At 35.4% G+C, this 17,719-nt stretch overlaps 2 protein-coding genes across 2 annotated transcripts; both read left to right on the top strand.

Moving 5' to 3' along the window:
* Positions 1-11,165: 11,165 nt before the first annotated feature.
* Positions 11,166-12,534, top strand: LOC116033172. The gene is made up of 2 exons (XM_031275932.1): positions 11,166-11,288; positions 11,395-12,534. The coding sequence occupies exons 1-2, from the start codon at positions 11,166-11,168 to the stop codon at positions 12,532-12,534; spliced, it is 1,263 nt and encodes a 420-aa protein (XP_031131792.1).
* A 3,931-nt stretch (positions 12,535-16,465) lies between these two features.
* Positions 16,466-17,408, top strand: LOC116033488 (calmodulin-like protein 3). Its single transcript, XM_031276234.1, has one exon. The coding sequence runs from the start codon at positions 16,644-16,646 to the stop codon at positions 17,259-17,261; it is 618 nt and encodes a 205-aa protein (XP_031132094.1). The 5' UTR covers positions 16,466-16,643; the 3' UTR covers positions 17,262-17,408.
* The last annotated feature ends 311 nt before the right edge of the window (positions 17,409-17,719 follow it).

Below are 17,719 nucleotides of genomic sequence, written 5' to 3'. Positions count from 1 at the left end.
TTATTACCCTCATTTAGAAGGGATAATATGTACCATAAGTACTACTGTTCTTTATTGAATTGTAAATGAGCATAATATTACTAAATTTGATCCTTGATGGATTTATAATTACAAAATGTTTGTTGTTGAAATACAAAGCCTTTACTTAATAGTAAAACAATTAACTGAGTAATTTCCTCCTGAAGTAGGAAAATATAAAAATCAAAATATACAGTAGTACTTATTGAATCATAAAGAGCATAATGGTATTAGCTCCAAAAACAAATTTTAGAAATGGAAAGACTTGGTAAACCAATTATCACCTCGACCTGCAGATCGAGTATTTCCTTGAAAGGAATTTATACACCAATCAATCTATTTTTAGAAGGATTTCATATGGATATGTATGATTGACTTGTCACACTAACAGTTATATCTCTTGAAGAAGATAATGAACCGTTTAGGCTCAAAAATGATAATGAGGACATTCAGGGACTTAAAGTCCATTACTTCATTATTATTGGAACATTATGGAAGAACCAGAAGTTCCGTGATCGTATTAGAACTGACATTGTCCTTATAATGAAATCACTTATAACTCCTAGTGCTCCAAATATCCTCTAGCAAAGATATGCGATAAACCAATGTTTGTTTCTCATAGATCACTTGGTTATACATGTTCTACCTTCACTACCTTATGAGAGGATAATAAAAGCATGGTTTAAGTGGGTATGGTTAAAGAATATTGGCTATATTCAACCCACATAAACCCAGAAGAGTCACGAGAAACATTGTATAAAATATTAATTTATAGTGACAATCCTGAAGATTGCCATATCATCTCCTCTACGCTCCTTTTGAAACAATTATTCTACTTTAAGCAATGTAGAAATCGAAGATTGTTATCTTCAGGAGGAGATGTTGGACTACATTTACTTAAATCAATCCTGAAGATTGGGTGGGTTCTTAAATGGACCAACAATTGTACTCTTTTGCAACCTATATACCATGTATTCTTTTCCTCACTAGTTTTTCCCATTGGGTTTTTCTAGTGTGATTTTTTTTTTTAACAAGACATGAGTATAATATAATAAACGAGGAGAAAGTTGCAAATAAATACTTAAATAGACGAACCTCGAAATCCTGAAGATTATGCCCTGAAGGCTTATGATTGTACTCTTTTTCCCTTAACTAAGTTTTTCCCACCGAGTTTTCTTAAGTTAAGGTTTTTAATGAGGCAATCAGGAAGGTTGTTGTCTTCAGGGGGAGCAACAACATACACATAAATTATTGGTCTAGAAGACCACCAACTTTTACAAATCCTGAAGATTAAACGCAAAAAGTTATGGTTGTACTCTTTTCCTTAACTAAGTTTTGTCCCACTGGGTTTTCTTAGTGTAAGGTTTTTAATGAGGCAACCAGGACAATATATATCATGTACTCTTTTCTTCAACTAGGTTTTTCCCACGTGGTTTTCCTAGTGAAGTTTTTAACAAGGCATGAAAGTATTTGAATATACCATTCATATACATTGTACTCTTTTTTATGTCTAGGTTTTTCCCACAGGGTTTTCATAGCAAATTTTTAAACTAGGCAAGATCGTGAACGAATAATGTCCAAGGGGGAGTGTTATAATAAATATATTTATGTGGCCATTATTTGTGTAACCGTTGTAACGGTCACCATACTTAGTATTGTTATTATTATTTGTACATTATATATTGGGGTTTTCCCACTTGTAAAGATACAATGATAATGAATAAGAATGCTCTCCCATCCTCCTTGCCTCTATTCTCTGTTTATAGATTTCCTGCAAAACTCCAACCGGTTAGGAGCTAAAGGCCAACGGGCACTTTTCCAACAATTAGGACTCATTTTAGCCATTAATTTCTAGAAATTAATGGTGTAGATTTAGTGATTTTTTAATTAGTTATTTTATTTAATTAGGCAACTTTCGGTAATGCAGCAGGGTTGGAGGGTAGTTTTGTCTTTGTCTCGTGATTTAAATTTTGGATGGCAGATTCTTCGCATTCCTATTGGAGACAATTGTCGACTCTTCGTTTTCTTCTTCATTTTGGAGAGCAGGTTCGTTGGTTGAGTGCGTCTTTCCCTTCGGCGGTGTGTGGCGATTTTCTCGGCGGTGTGGAGCGTGGTAGATATATCTCGGCGGTCGGTTCAGCGATGGCAGAGGGTGGCGGGTCTCAGCTTCGACTGGAGAGGTCTGCTAGGGTGGCAGATCGAGGTAGGCTTCTCGTCCATTGCTTTTTTTTTTTTCTGTTTGTGTTGATTTTTTCTTTTTCCATTCGTGTTTGTTTTTTGGTGTTTTGATGTTATGCTTCGTTGTATATGGCACATATTTGTTTTTTTTTCCTGTTGTTGGTAGTGATTTCTGTTGAGAATTTTGGGTTTTTTTTTTCCAGTAGGTCGTCCGTTGGTGTGGGTTCGGTGCTTTGTTGTTGTTATTTAGTGAGAAATATTCTTATTTGTTTGCGGTAGGGTTTTGTGTGGATTGTTTCACTGTTTTTTTCTTTTTTGGGTATTTAGTTCTTTGGGTTTTTAAGGAACATATGACAGATGAATCTTTGAGGAGTTCAAGAAAGCAGTAACAATTCATATAATTAATAATTTACAATGCACAAGAAAAATGCATTTGTTACATTCCAGTGTTAAACGTAGTCATACTTGGGGGATACGTGTAAAGGGAATGCCTAGAGCAATTGGTTTATTTCAGTGTTGATAATTGGTACAACGACATCCATATAATCCTGACTGCAATTTTATGATATATCTACTAAACAAATATTGGAGTTAGAGTTTCTTTCTCTCAAGCCTTTTGATGGCTTTAGCTGTGTCTAGGGAGGAAGGGATTTCAACCGAATCTGAAAACGATTAGATACTTATTAGAATTGAGAAATAAGGGTATTACAAGGATGTCAAAAGCTATTCGGTTGTTTCATTGTGTGTCATTCTTTGATATATTGCGTGTCATGCTAGTATATGTCGTGTGCACAGTAACTTCAAACACACGTTAATGCATATATAATTTTTAAACAAACAAAATATCAATGGTATTTTTTTTATTTCTAAACTGTTAAAATTATGCACAGTTGTTAACAAAATATAAATGGTATTTGTTGTTTCTAATTCTTTTTTATTATAAAGACATATGTCCATGCACAATTTTTAGAATTATGAATATAAGCTTATTTGAAAATCTCGTGATTAACCATGTATCTGGGTATTGTGTGTCTATATTGTGTGCCATGGTTGCATATGTTGTGTGCACCATCATATTGCGTACAATTACTATATGGCACACATTTTCTTTTGGTATTGTTTTTGTTCTTGCATTTTCTTTTTATTCTTGCATTTTTTCCAATCCAGTTCTTTTTTTTTTCCTTGATATTTGTATTTAGTTTGTGGGTTGTTTCACTGTTTTAACATAAGTATGTTGTGTGCACAGTTTCAGGCGTCAATGATGGAATATTGTGTGCTTGTGTTAAATTTTACTCCGTATTTGTTTCATTGTTGTTTTGGACTATTACTTGGTTTTTATCTAGTTTGTTATTTTTTACTCTCTTTGTTATTGTTTATGTTTGTTGGTGGCAGCAAAATAGGTTAGGGAAACACCTTCGATGGGGTGCTCGTACCAACTACCTAATGATGATGATGATTTTGTTGAAGGTCCGACTCCTTTTTTCGAAAGGATGCGGTAGGACCCTCTATGGGATGCTCCGTATACTGATCTAATCGCGGAGGAGCTGGTCCGACTGCTTTTCTAGAAAGTTTATGTTTTTTGTTTAATATATTTAAACTCCGTTCGTAAGTCATGATAACAGTTTAAAGAGCATTGAAATGTTATTATTTATTCATGGCTAAATGTAATTGAAATTCGAAATGTAATTAAAATATTTATTGTTGTTAATCATGCAATTCGCCTAATTTTTTTATTATCAATGCTAGCTTATTTTGAGATCATAATTTTTGTGTGCGTTTTTGGTAAAGTTGTGTGCCCTTTATTCGCGGTTTTGTGCCTATGGTTATTAACACTGAACGCGCATTGCTTTCGTGTGCCCAAGTTTTTGACACTATCAAAGTTAATGCCTAGTAGTTTCGGCCATTCTTTTAATACAACTCTGCCATTTTTACCTTTGTGCACACAACATTGACATGCGTGGCACAATTCCCAAGTTTAAAATGAGTAATATTATGCAACAACGTGTGTTTGAGGTTGTCATGGTGCACACGATATATGCAAGCGTGGCACAAAGTATATCAAATCATGGCACACGATATACACATACATGGCTAACCACGAGATTTTTAATCAAGCTTATATTCATAATATTAAAAACCAAGCATGGGCACATGTTTTGCTCATTTATATTTTTTTAAACGACTGTGAAATATATCAAAGTATGGCACACAATATATCAAAGCATGGCTTATCACGAGATTGTCAGACAATCTTTTTTTTTTTTTAAAACCAAAATCTTATATTCATAATTTTAAAAAGTGTGCTTGGGCATACGTTGTTATTAAACACTTAGTAATAAAAAAATAACATTTATATTTTTTTAACAATAATGCATAATTTTAACTATTTAGTAATAAAGAATACCATGATTATTTTTTCCATAGTAGATAGGATTGTATACCATAATTATATTTCAACTACAATTCTTTGATTAATGAACTCCGGCCAACTCCTTATTTGTTAATTAGAATCCTACCTTAATTATATTACAATTCATATTAAATCTCTTATTTGCCCTTATTCTAAATATATAGCGTGAATCCATTGTGTCATCCTAGTTAATCTCAGCCATTTAATATAATGCTATGAATGATTATGATGTTTCCTAATAGTCCTCTATAAATTAGTGTCCTCATGTGAATAAGGGTCTATATATATATATATATATATATATATATATATATATATATATATATATATATATCTTCCCGTGTAGTCAATGCAGTTTACACTACTTGTATTAACAAAATATACAACAATGAAAATGCACAAAAATACCCCATAACTCCCCTACTCCTAATTGTGCATTTACGAACAATGTATGGTGTATATTTGCATACCTAGTGGTGTGCTTTTTGTGATGTGTACCTAATGATTCATATTTGTGTTGTGCATTTCCTAACATTGAGTGGTGTATTTTATTAACACTAGTGGTGTAAATCGCACCGATCGCACGGGAAGGCGCGGCCGCACCTGAACTCTAATATATGTATATATGTATATATGTATATATATGTATATATATATATGCATACATATATGTATATATGTATACATATATGTATACATGTATACATATAGGTATACATGTATACATATATATATATATATATTTACGGATAAAAACTTGTGTGAAACGGGCGGGTCGGGATAATATGAAAATGTAATATTTATAGTGGAAAATGTAATATTAATCAAGAAAATAAAATTTTTGTCATTTATAAGGAAAAGTGTAATACTTTTACATTTTAATTTAAAAATATTACATTTTTTCTTAAAAGTATTATAATATGTACTATACTAATAATATACTATACTAATAAGAGCCAATGAGAGTTAGGCTTAAAATGGGTAGAAAAAATGGCGTTCAAATTATTTAATCAAATGGATGATTCAGATGAATTATTTAATCAAATAGATGGTTAAGATAATTCAGATTAATATTATTAATAGAGATTACCTAATTTAACGTTACTTTTATGATTATCCGTTAAGTTTTCCGTTAAATATTCTCTTCTCCGTTAATATTCCGTTAACTTTTAACTTACCCATTAATTTCTATAAGAAAGGTCTTAGGTTCGAACCTCATCTCAATCAAATTTGACATAATTAAATTTGTCACTCTATTTTACTCTTATTAAATTAAATAAATTAGTAGCTACAACAAAAAATGATACATATGTATTTCTTTAATTTAGAATTATGTGTCTACAATATGTTTATTTGAAAAAATTATTCATTATCAAAAAATTAAATTAAATAATATAAATAATTTTATTAGTTATATTGTCTTTATTTTCTCTCATGCAAATTAAAGATTCTTTACATTCAAATTTATCAATTGATATTCATTACATTGTCCATTATCTTATTTTTACAATATCTTGTAATTAAATATCAAAGTTATAGTACAAAATAATGTTATATATTTATTTACCAAGTATTTTATTAATACTATGAAAATTTTTTAAATAATTTGAAGCTAATTATATTAACTACTTGGGGATTGGTTGACAAAGAGAGTACTCAAATAATAACCCAACAAATTGAAGTGGAATCACTCTATTTTACTCTTATTGAATTAAATAAATTAGTAGTTACACCAAAAAAATGATACATATGTATTTCTTTAATACCATGAAAAAAATAAAAAGGAATAGTTTGAAACCAATCATATTAATTACTTGGGGGATTTGTTGACAATGAAAGTACTCAAATAACCCATTACCCAGCAAATTGAAGCAAGAAACTACCTTTTAATATCTTTGGAATACATAATATTTTAAAATTTTAAATTTTTATTAGTTTATTTAATCTTTTTTCTTAAACTAGGGATTTCTTTATCCACAATAACTTATTCGACAATAATGATTGAACCAAATGAACCCCAAGCAAAACACTTAAAGGAAAGTCCATAACTCCTATATCATAATCTCATTGCATGACGTTGTCATCTATGCTACCAACAATATCCGAATTGCAAATAACACACTACCAACAAAAAGGAAGAGAACAAATAGTAAAGATGAAGACAATGACAATGTTACTCAAAAGAGAATTAAGAACCACTTAGAAAAATTCAAATTAAAAGTAGTATTTATTTAGACTATCATTTTTAGACCAAATATTTAGACTATCGATTTTACAAGGTTGCAAACATTTATTTTAGTAATAATTATAATGAATTTTCTATATTATCTTGGATTCATATACTTTGAGTTAGATATTTAAAAAAAAAAGTTCGACATTCAATTATCCATGTATAAACTTCTCCTATATAATTTTGCATTGATATACTTTCAAATATTTATTTAAATATAAACATTTGGCATTAACCCATCCGTGCAATGCGCCTATAAAACTAGTATCTTATAAGTAACAAATAATTTATTATCGATTAGTATGAAATTTTTCAATATAAATATTACGGAGTATATTTTTATTTTGACATGTCTCACAAATAAAGATCTGTCATACATGTCAATCACATTATATTCGTTGCTTGTGTTTATGGCACTGCTTTTATATTTTGCAGTAGAATTTAATTTGTACGAAGAATCAAAATTGTGAAGAAATAAAAGTAGTAATGTAGTATATGCAACAAATTAAAGCGAAGTATCGGATGCCATAGCTCAGCTATAAGAGCACTCGCATCATGTAAATATTAAATGCAGGGCGGTTCCAATATAAATTGGGATCCTATGCAATATTTAAATTTCGGCCCTTTTTTAAGTAATATATATATATATATATATATATATATATATATATAATATAATAGTTGTTCAAAAAAAATTGTATCAAAATATAAATATTGTATAAAAAATTCATCTAAAATTTCATTTAAAAATTGACATGCATCGTGCACATTTAGACGCAAAATCATCTATCAAACTTTTGATAAGTTCATTTTCAATGGAAATTAAAGCTAATCCATTGAGGCTCTCTTGCAATATACTTTATCGTAAGTAAGATTTCAACAATTTCAACTTTGGAAAACTCATTTATGCAGAGACAACAGAATTGAGATAGTTAATAATATTTGATATGCAATAGTAGCATTTGGAAAATAATCCATCTTTTAATGAATTCAATATACTCACTGCCCTTATCTTTTCTTTCGATAAAATCTCTCTAAGCAATTTCAGTTCAAAATACTATTCATTTCCATTTTGATATCACCACACTGTATGTTCATCTCTCTTAAGAGTTGTTTCTAAACAAATGCAATAGTTAATACTTCCAATGGTCCTCCGAATATTAGCGATTTACTAGCTGTGATCTCTCGACTTTTAAATGACCTTCAATGGTCCTCTAACTTTTAAAAAATAACCACTCGTAGTCCTTATTCTTAAAATAACCAAGTTTAAAATGACCACGAGACGTCCTAAAAGGACCACATGTGGTTATTTTTTAAAACTTAGGGGACCATTGGAGGTCATTTAAAAGTCGAGGAACCACAACTGGTAAATCACTAATACTCGAAGAATCATTGGAGGTTTTAACTCCAAATGCAACAAGACTTCAAATCCATATCAGCAATCAGTTGTAACTTGTCATAACTAAACAAAAAAACCAAAAGTTTCTTCATATATTTCATATTGCTCAAACCTCTATGGGTCAATGAAGTAATAGTTTGATCTACAATGTATAAAAAATAATGAATTTTAAAAGATTCTTCTTGTGATAATGAAGTGTCATCAACACTCTGCCTGAAATTTTGTATACTATATATACATATAATTTTTTTTAAATATGGAGCCCCCAAAAATTGGGGGCCTTGTGCAATCGCTCATGTTAGACATGTTTAGAACCGGTCCTGATTAAATGCACTCAAAAAAAGAAAAGAAAAACAAACAATACTACAGCTAATTGCTTACTTTATGTATTTTCATGAAAAAAAAGGTAGTATCATTTGACTGTCCTTAATGAAGAGCCAAAGAGGTGCTAACTGAGCACAAAGTGCTAGGACAATAATAAAAAATAATAATAACAATAGCAATAGTAATATTACTATTAACGGATGATGATGATGAACTTTTTAATGCATATTACATTCCTATTCTATTTTATTTCCTATGGAATATGATTTTTATTCTTTAAATGTCATTCCATGAATGGGACGTATGATCAATCTTTCAGTTACTATCGTAATAATATCATATTTAGTCCCTCAAATTGCAAAATTGTCACTAATAGGCCACTTAACAAAGTGAAAGATTTAGTTATTTAAGAATAACAATTAAGAGACTAAATTTATATTACAACAATCGAGAAACTAAATTATGATCAAACCCTTCCCTTTATACGGGAGGTGGTGAGTTCGAGCCTCGGTGGAGGCAATACTGACTCTTGTGCTTCAATAGGTTGAGAAAGTAGTTATGAACAGATACTGCACTGTAATAGAGTTAGTAGTATTCAAAAAAAAAATTATGATCATAATTGAAGAAAAAAAATATCATTTCTAATAATTATAAAAGAAAACAATACATTTGGTTCATGAATTGTTTCACTTTTAGAAATATGATCATTGTTCATTGATTTAAATAGATTTAGTCACTTAATTGTCCATTATGTTGCACTTTCATTCCCTGGTGTTATATAACTATCAAACTTCGTTAGCAAACTCTTTTTATATATTATGTTATTTTCATCTTTTAAAATCAATATTCTCAGTCAAAGTTTCATTTTCTGTCATTTTTAGCTATAAATATTAATTCTAGATGATAAAAATAATTTCATATGTTAATGGAGTTTAACAATTTTATAATACTAGAGACTAATAAAAGATTAACATTATGAACAATTAATGGACTAAATTAAGTAGAAAAGATTTCATAAAATTTGCAACGGTAAAAAATGGCTGAGAATTCTCTCTCGACGCAGCACAACAGCGAAGAACAGGACCAACTGGATCGAAGCACGAAGAAGACGAAAACCTCTACAGAGTCTCCGATGGGCGAAGCTACGCCAACTGGGGATGCGGGATCGAAAGAAGGAATGGGGCCAGCGAAACAAACTGGAGCCTTATCCTTCAAACAGATTGTGGCCAACGAGTACACGCAGAATACACAAATATTGGCAGAGGAGATCGAGATGGTGTCCGATGATGAAGAGGAAGCGGATGATGATGTGGACAAAAACTGCCCGGTTATACGGCTTTCAAGGGAGGAAAAGGTTAGGCTACGGAGCAAGTGGAAACAGACCCTGATCGTGAAGGTTATGGGAAGAAGTGTTGGCTATGGATACCTGTTGCGGAGGTTGACGGCAATATGGCAGCCCAAAGCAAGAATGGAATTGGTGACGATCGACAACGGGTATTTTTTGGTGAAGTTTGCGTCGGTAGATGATTATGAATTTGCTAAATTCGGAGGACCATGGATGGTGCTAGATCACTACCTCATTGTTAAAGAATGGGTACCTAACTTCGATCCGTTTATTGATCGAACGGAGAGCATGCTAGTTTGGATCAGATTTCCATGCCTTCCGTCGGAGTACTACGACCATAGTTTTCTGATGCGAGTTGGGGCCAAAGTTGGGAGACCGATCAACATAGATACGGCTACTAGCTTGGTATCCAGGGCTAGCTTTGCGAGAGTTTGCGTCGAAGTCGACATCACCAAGCCTTTGCTCGCCAAGTTCACCCTGCGAAACAGAGTCCGGCCGATTGTATATGAAAGACTCCACCTTATATGTTTTAAGTGTGGAATGTATGGGCATAATGCTGAGGGTTGCCGACTAAACCAAGTGGATGAAGCAGTCGAAATTCCAAACACTGAAGGGGGGAGTCGGCCGGAAACCGTCTCCGGTACCACTAACGGTCAGAAAAGTGGCGGAAACGGAAAGAATCCCCTATCTGTGGAAAACCCGCTAATTAGGCCCGAACTAATGGAAGATTATGGCTCATGGATGGTAGCAACGAGACAAAAAAGGAATTATTCCAATAATCAAAGCAATAGAAATCAGGGAGGAAAAGATAATGGGAGAAAAGGGCAGCAAGCTACAGGAAAAGGAAACGGTCCAAATGAGAAATATGGGTCAAGATTTTCGACCCTTGTCGACATAACTAATGAAGAGGAAGAGCAGACAGAGGAGCAAGCTACGGGAGTCCAAACTGAGAAGGAAAGCAGAGCCCAAGGTGTTAAACGATCGAACATGACGAAAGGGAAACGGCCCACAGCCCAAGTGTCTGAGCAGCAAATAGTCGGAAATAACATGCATGGCATGCACAAAAAATAGAGCGAGGTTGGTGAGTCAAGTAACAGGAGAAACTATAATCGAAAAGCCCAAGAGTCACGTAATAATCAGGCTGGCGCAGCGGCGGAACACACTTTAGTCAGGGGAGACAAATCGGGATCCAAGGTTGTCCAAGTATTCGAAACGGAACAGGAAAACGACACAAAACGTTTGGATGAAACAGGAATCTATAATGAACACTCTGGAGACCCCCCAGACGAGGAACGAGCTTCAGGCCAATCGCCCGCAGCACAAACGGACGGTGGAGTGTCTCTTGAGGATCATGAGCCTGCTGATATGGAGCTGGAGTCCTAAGGTGGTCTCTCCCCTTCTCTTTGTGTTTTGTCTTGTTTGGTTTTTTTGCGTGTCTTTTCTTTTGGTTTTTGTTTTTTGTTCTTTCTGTTTTGTTTGTTTCCATGAAGATTTTCAGTTGGAATTGTCAAGGGGCAGCTTCTAAGAGTTTTATTAGAACTGCCAAATGGTTTATTAGCAAATACCACCCGAACATCTTCTGCCTTGTTGAGACCAAGACGTCCGGGTGTAATGCGGATTCCTTATGCGCCAAGCTTGGCTTTGATAAATGGGCAAGGGTTGAAGCACTGGGTTTTAGTGGAGGGATATGGATTCTTTGGTCAAACTCTGTGCAAATTGAGGTTCTTCACTCTCACCCTCAGTTTGTACATATGGCAATCACAGATCAGTTAGGCAGATTTTGGAATTTGTCGGTGGTGTATGGAAGCCCTACTCTACATCTACGCCGGCGTTTATGGAGCTCTCTCAAACGGACTAAGCTTCATGTCAATCACCCCTGGTTGATAGCTGGTGACTTCAACGCCATTGCTAATGATTATGAGTGTTCAAGTCCGTCCAACCCTGGTAACCACAAAAACGCTGACTTCAGAAACTGGATATTCAGTGAGGCGTTACTTGACCTTGGGTTCTCGGGACCGAATTTTACCTGGAGAAGGGGAAAGGAGGAAGGTACTTTTAAAGGTGCAAGATTGGACCGTGCTCTGTGTTCGTTGGATTGGATCGACCGTATGCATGATACTAAGGTGACTCATCTTACGGCTATCGGGTCTGACCACAGCCCCATTCTGGTGGAGTTCGATACCAAAGTCAAGCAGGGTGGTAATGATTTCATGTTCCAGGGCGCTTGGACGAGACATCGAGATTTTTTGGATTTCACACGGCAAAATTGGGATAAGGAGGGGTCGGTCTGGCAAAACAAAGACACCATGGCGGTGAAATTTAAAGATTGGAACCGAACAGTGTTTGGAAACATCCACTACAGGAAAAACAATCTATTGCGTCGTTTGGACGGAATTCACAAGAAAATGGATCAAGCGTGCCATGCTGGACTCGTTAGGCTAGAAAGAAAAATAAAAAAAGAGTTAGAGGACACTTTGCAGCAAGAAGAGATCCTCTGGTTCCAACAAGCGAGGGAGGATTGGATTGCATCTGGCGACCGCAACACTAGTTTCTATCACGCTGCAACAAAGTGCAAAAAGGCAAAGATAGGAAGACACAATTTTTTGGATATGGTGGGAATCCCATGGTAGAAAGCTCTCAAATTGAGAAAACCATCGAAGACTATTTTATAGGAATTTTCACTAAAGATATGGAGGCGGTGGTGACGTGTGTCCCACAAGGAAAATTCCCTCGGCTTAGTGAAGAAGAATGGAGGTCGTTCAATGCAGATATTGTTAAGGAGGAGGTCAGAATTGCTCTGTTCGATATGAGCCCGTTAAAAGCCCCCGGCTCGGATGGCTACCATGCTCTCTTCTATCAAAAAGCGTGGCAAGTGGTTGGTAACTCGGTGTTCAAACAGGTGGATAGGTTTATGAAGTCTGGTGTGATTGAGGACGGTATGAATGATACCTTGATCGCCCTCATACCTAAGAACAATTGCCCCACTAGTGCTAGTCAGTATCGTCCTATTAGCGTTTGTAATGTTATTTATAAGATCATTACAAAAGCAATGACGAACCGCATTAAACCGCTCTTGAAAAATCTAGTCGGGCAAGAACAGAGCAGTTTTGTACCGGGTCGACAGATTACGGGTAATATTCTTGTCTACCAAGAAGTGATTCACTCAATGAGAAACCGACAAGGAAAGAAAGGTCTCATGGTTCTGAAAATTGACCTAGAAAAAGCCTATGATAGGCTCAACTGGGATTTTATTAGAGACACTCTTAAAGATGTGGGCATGACGAGTGACTGGATTAGAAACGTTATGTCTTGCGTGGAATCCCCCAGACTGAGAATCCTTTGGAATGGGAAGCAACTGGATCAGATTATTCCCTCTAGGGGTATCCGTCAAGGGGACTCAATGTCTCCCTATTTGTTTGTTCTGTGTATGGAACGTCTGAGTCACACAATCAACGAAGAAGTGGATCAACGAAGATGGAAAGGCATTCGCCTTTCAAGGTATGGCCCTCTTCTTACCCATTTGTTTTTTGCTGATGACCTTGTGTTGTTTGCTGAAGCATCGCAGGAGCAAATCACTATCATATCGAAGTGTTTAGAAAGGTTTAGTCAAGCCTCCGGTCAAAGAGTTAGCTTGACTAAATCTCAAATCTTCTTCTCTAAAAACGTGGAAGATGAGGAAGCTCAAAGGATAACAGCCATAGCAGGCATCCCTGAGTCTACTAATCTCGGAAGGTACCTTGGTGTTCCGACCCTTCATGGCAGAATAACCAATACGCTCTTCTCTCCGATGTTGGAACGCATGGATGATAAACTAAATGGATGGAAGACCAAGTTCTTGACACTAGCGGGGAGACAAGTTCTCGCCCAATCGGTTCTCCAAGCAATCCCGTACTATAGTATGCAAACAATGCTAATGCCAACAGGGGTCTGGGAGGAGATTGACAGGAGGATTCGGAGATTTGTTTGGGGGGGAACTCCCGAAACACGAAAGTGTCATCTTGTTTGCTGGGAAGAGGTGTCCAAACCCAAACAGTTTGGGGGCCTAGGAATCAGAAGGGCTAAAGACATGAATTTGGCGTTTATGGCCAAGCTAGGGTGGCAGATCATTACCAACAAGGAGAACCTATGGGTTAAAACCTTGAGAGGAAAATACGCCCAGGGCAAGACAGGTATTGACGCGATAGGGGCAAGACAGGTGTGTTCCAACGCGTGGAGAGGTATTGTAGCGGCTCTACCCATCATACAAAAGGGAACCAGGAGGCTTATCAAAGATGGGAATACAACCCGGTTCTGGAAGGACACGTGGCTGCATGACAAACCACTATCAACCCTGAACATCAACCATGCAAATTTTGTTAACGGCGAAAGTATGGTTCGCGATCACTGGATAACAATACGGGATGGAAGTGGGAACTCCTGCCCCCTCTACCAACGGAGATCAGACTTCAACTACAGAGGATCACGCTACATGAAGGTGACGGTGGAGACGAATATTACTGAAGCCCAGAGGCGTCAGGTAAGTTCTCTGTTTGCTCTGCGTACTCCACGAATCATGACTACACGAGTTTTTTGCAGGAAAGCGTTTGGAACAGGCTCTGGAAGCTGAAAGTACCGAACAAGATCAAGACCTTCATTTGGACCGCCATACATGACCGGGTAATGGGAAATGCAGAAAGGAAACGAAGAGGAATGACAAGTGATGATAGCTGTGGGGTGTGTCATGGGGTTAGGGAATCTGCAGAGCACATCCTCAGGCACTGCAACTTTGCTAAGGAAGTATGGAGGGCCTTTACCTCCACTGACAGACGTAAGAAATGGGAACATCTCGGCTTCAGAGATTGGATCGCCACAAACATCAGCAAAAGCAAGGTTGAGATTGAGGGTGAAGACTGGTCTCGCCGATTCTCCATTATCATATAGTGGTTATGGAGGTGGAGATGTGATAGAGTTTTCAATGGGCGGGAAGTCGATATTTAGCGCAAGACGTTTTGGATCAACGAAGTTGAAGAAGAAGTTGAACGTGCTTTCGCTCAACCTATTAGCAGCGCGGCCAGGGAGATGAGGCTTCAAGCTTTTAAACTAAAATGGAAGCGTCAGATGCTCATCAATTTACAGTGAACGTTGATGGCAGCGTCAAAACACGCCTAAACAGAGCTGGGCTGGGGGGCATCATGAGAAACAACAAAGGGGAATGGATTAGTGGTTTCACCAGAGGAACGAATCATGGACATTCATCGGGGGTGGAAGCGGAAGCTATATTGGAAGGCATTCGGTGGGCATGGCAAAGAGGGGCTAGGGACATCGAGATACAATCGGATGCGAAGTGTGTAATCCACTGGATCCAAGAGGGCTCTTGTGGTCGTGGACCGGTGAATCAACTAATTGAGGAGATCAATGAGTGGATTAAGAAAGATTGGAGGATCTCCTTCAAAGTGATATATCGAGAGCAAAACAAGGTGGCTGATCGTCTGGCATCGTTCGGAGCCATGCAACGTGAGGAAATGATAGTTTTCGCTGAGTGCCCAATTGTGAGCGAAGAAGCGTACCTTGAGGACTTGGCGCAGATCACTTTCGTGCGCAGAGTGGTGGAGTCAGACTAAGTTTTCGGGCTTGCCAGGGGTTTCCCCCTTCCTTTCTAATTTAAAAAAAAATGGACTAAATTAAGTTAAATTAACTTACATGGACTAAATATTTAAAAATAAGATAATATATAGGCCAAAGTGTCGTTTTAATAATAATAATAATAATAATAATAATAATAATAATAATAATAAAAGAATCATTCAACTTTTACCAAAACAACAATTAAGTCATTGAACTTTTAAAAAAAAAATTCAAATTATTGTACGAACTTGAGAAAAAGATGCAATTGATCCAATTTTACCTTCTATAAAAAGTTAACATCTTAAATGAATTATTTGACCTTTAACATTCACTACTAATAATAACAGCCAACAACAACAATGTGACTGTTTTCTCTTTTTGCATGTTACTATGTAATGTTGTGGAACATTATCATCGCACTTTTATTCTTCTTTTGAAGTAGAGGATAATGAGTAGCCCATAAGTTTTAAATTAAGTGTGGTATGATATCGTCTCAACTCTCAATCATTATTCCTATGAATCATGATCCATATAGTTGTGTACGTAAATCGTATCACAAATAAAATGTATATTATTTGTATACATAAAATACATGATTTGAGTACTAGAAATATATTATTTTATGTACTATCAAATAATGTACATTCAGTATATAAATAATGTATTTTTAATATATCAAAAATGCATCTTATATTCGTAAAAAATATATTATTTGAGTGTTGAAATCACATTATTTTGTACATTAAAAATGTAATTTTTATGGTCCACATAAAAATTTGCCATCAATTCTTTTGTGAGATATGTAATATTTTTTTTAATTGTAATCTAAGTCGATAAAAAAATCTACATATTAATTTAAAAATATTAAATATCTCATATAAGGCTGCTTTACACAATACCTATTCAAATTTTGAAGCAATTATAATCAAAACCAACCCAACGCTAGCTTTCTCTACTACTGAAAAACACGAAACAAACGCGGTCTCCTCTTACCTAGTGCCCAATGCATATACTTTCCTTCACTGAGCTGTCCTCCTTTAATATTTTAACCTTTAATTTGTTCTTGTCATCATTTGTTCCATTAAATCTCAAAAACAGAAGAAAAAACAAGAAGGGATAAAAGAAGAAGAAGAAGATGACGGTTTTGTTAAGCACAGTTTTCTTAGCAATTCTCTTCACTGTTGGTTTCATCATCACTACATTCTTCAAAATTCCAACAAAGAAATTATTCATCATGTGGTCTCACCCTGTGAAAGCCACCAAGGTGGGTACTAGTGCTACTGTTACTGACAAGGAAGAATTGAAGGGTGTTTTTGCAACATTTGACAAGAACGGTGATGGGTTTATAACAAAGCAAGAGCTCAAGGATTCACTCAAGAATATTGGGATTTCCATGGAAGACAAAGACATCGCTGAAATGATGGAAAAAGTAGATGAGAACAAAGATGGGTTAATTGATCTCCATGAGTTCTGTGAGCTTTGTAACTCTTTATTGGGTGTGGAGAGTGAGAGAGAAGGGGATGGTGATAAGAATTTGAGAGAGGCTTTTGAGGTGTTTGATGGGGATACAGATGGGTTGATCACTGCAGAGGAGCTGAGTAAGGTTTTGGGAAGTTTGGGGTTGAAACAAGGGAAGACATTAGAGGATTTTAAGGAGATGATTGGGAGATTTGATTTGGATGGAGATGGGATGGTTAATTTTGATGAGTTCAAGAGGATGATGATGACTCAAAGTATTATTCCAATCTCTTAATTAATCCTCAGGTACATGGTGTGTCTTGTAATACATAATGCTCAAAGTGTGTTTTTTTTTTTTTTTTTGGTTTACTCAATGCTCAATATTTGAGGATTTTTAATTCCTTTGCGAGTAATAATACATCTACTCTTACTTTTTACTCCATTTTCTACTTCTTGCTGAGCTGCATCATTTGATTGATTTAAACAATATAGTAAGTCATTGTTTTTATTTACCAAATAAAATTTGTATATGTGGTAGATAAGAGTTATACTCCATAGGAGCATATATATCATATCATTTTTGTTTGTTTAATGTGGTTCAGTGGTTGATGCCAATAAAGTACATTTTTCATTTTCTACATCATACTATGATTAAATTTAGCTTTCTTTTTAACTAACGCAAATTGCATTAATCAATCATCAGAATGAGCAGCAATATAATAGAATAGGAGAGATAATCTCATAGTGATGTTA

Source organism: Ipomoea triloba, chromosome 10, assembly GCF_003576645.1.
Source record: "Ipomoea triloba cultivar NCNSP0323 chromosome 10, ASM357664v1".
NCBI lineage: Eukaryota > Viridiplantae > Streptophyta > Magnoliopsida > Solanales > Convolvulaceae > Ipomoea > Ipomoea triloba.
This window is presented reverse-complemented; position numbering and strand designations above follow the sequence as displayed.

What these genes read in the sequence shown, in the direction of transcription:
- LOC116033488 (XM_031276234.1), top strand. Translation starts at nt 16,644, where the DNA reads ATGACGGTTTTGTTAAGCACAGTTTTCTTAGCAATTCTCTTCACTGTT.
- LOC116033172 (XM_031275932.1), top strand. Translation starts at nt 11,166, where the DNA reads ATGAACACTCTGGAGACCCCCCAGACGAGGAACGAGCTTCAGGCCAAT. An exon ending in TATGGAGCTGGAGTCCTAAG is followed by an intron (nt 11,289 to 11,394) that starts GTGGTCTCTCCC and finishes GTTTCCATGAAG; the next exon opens with ATTTTCAGTTGGAATTGTCA.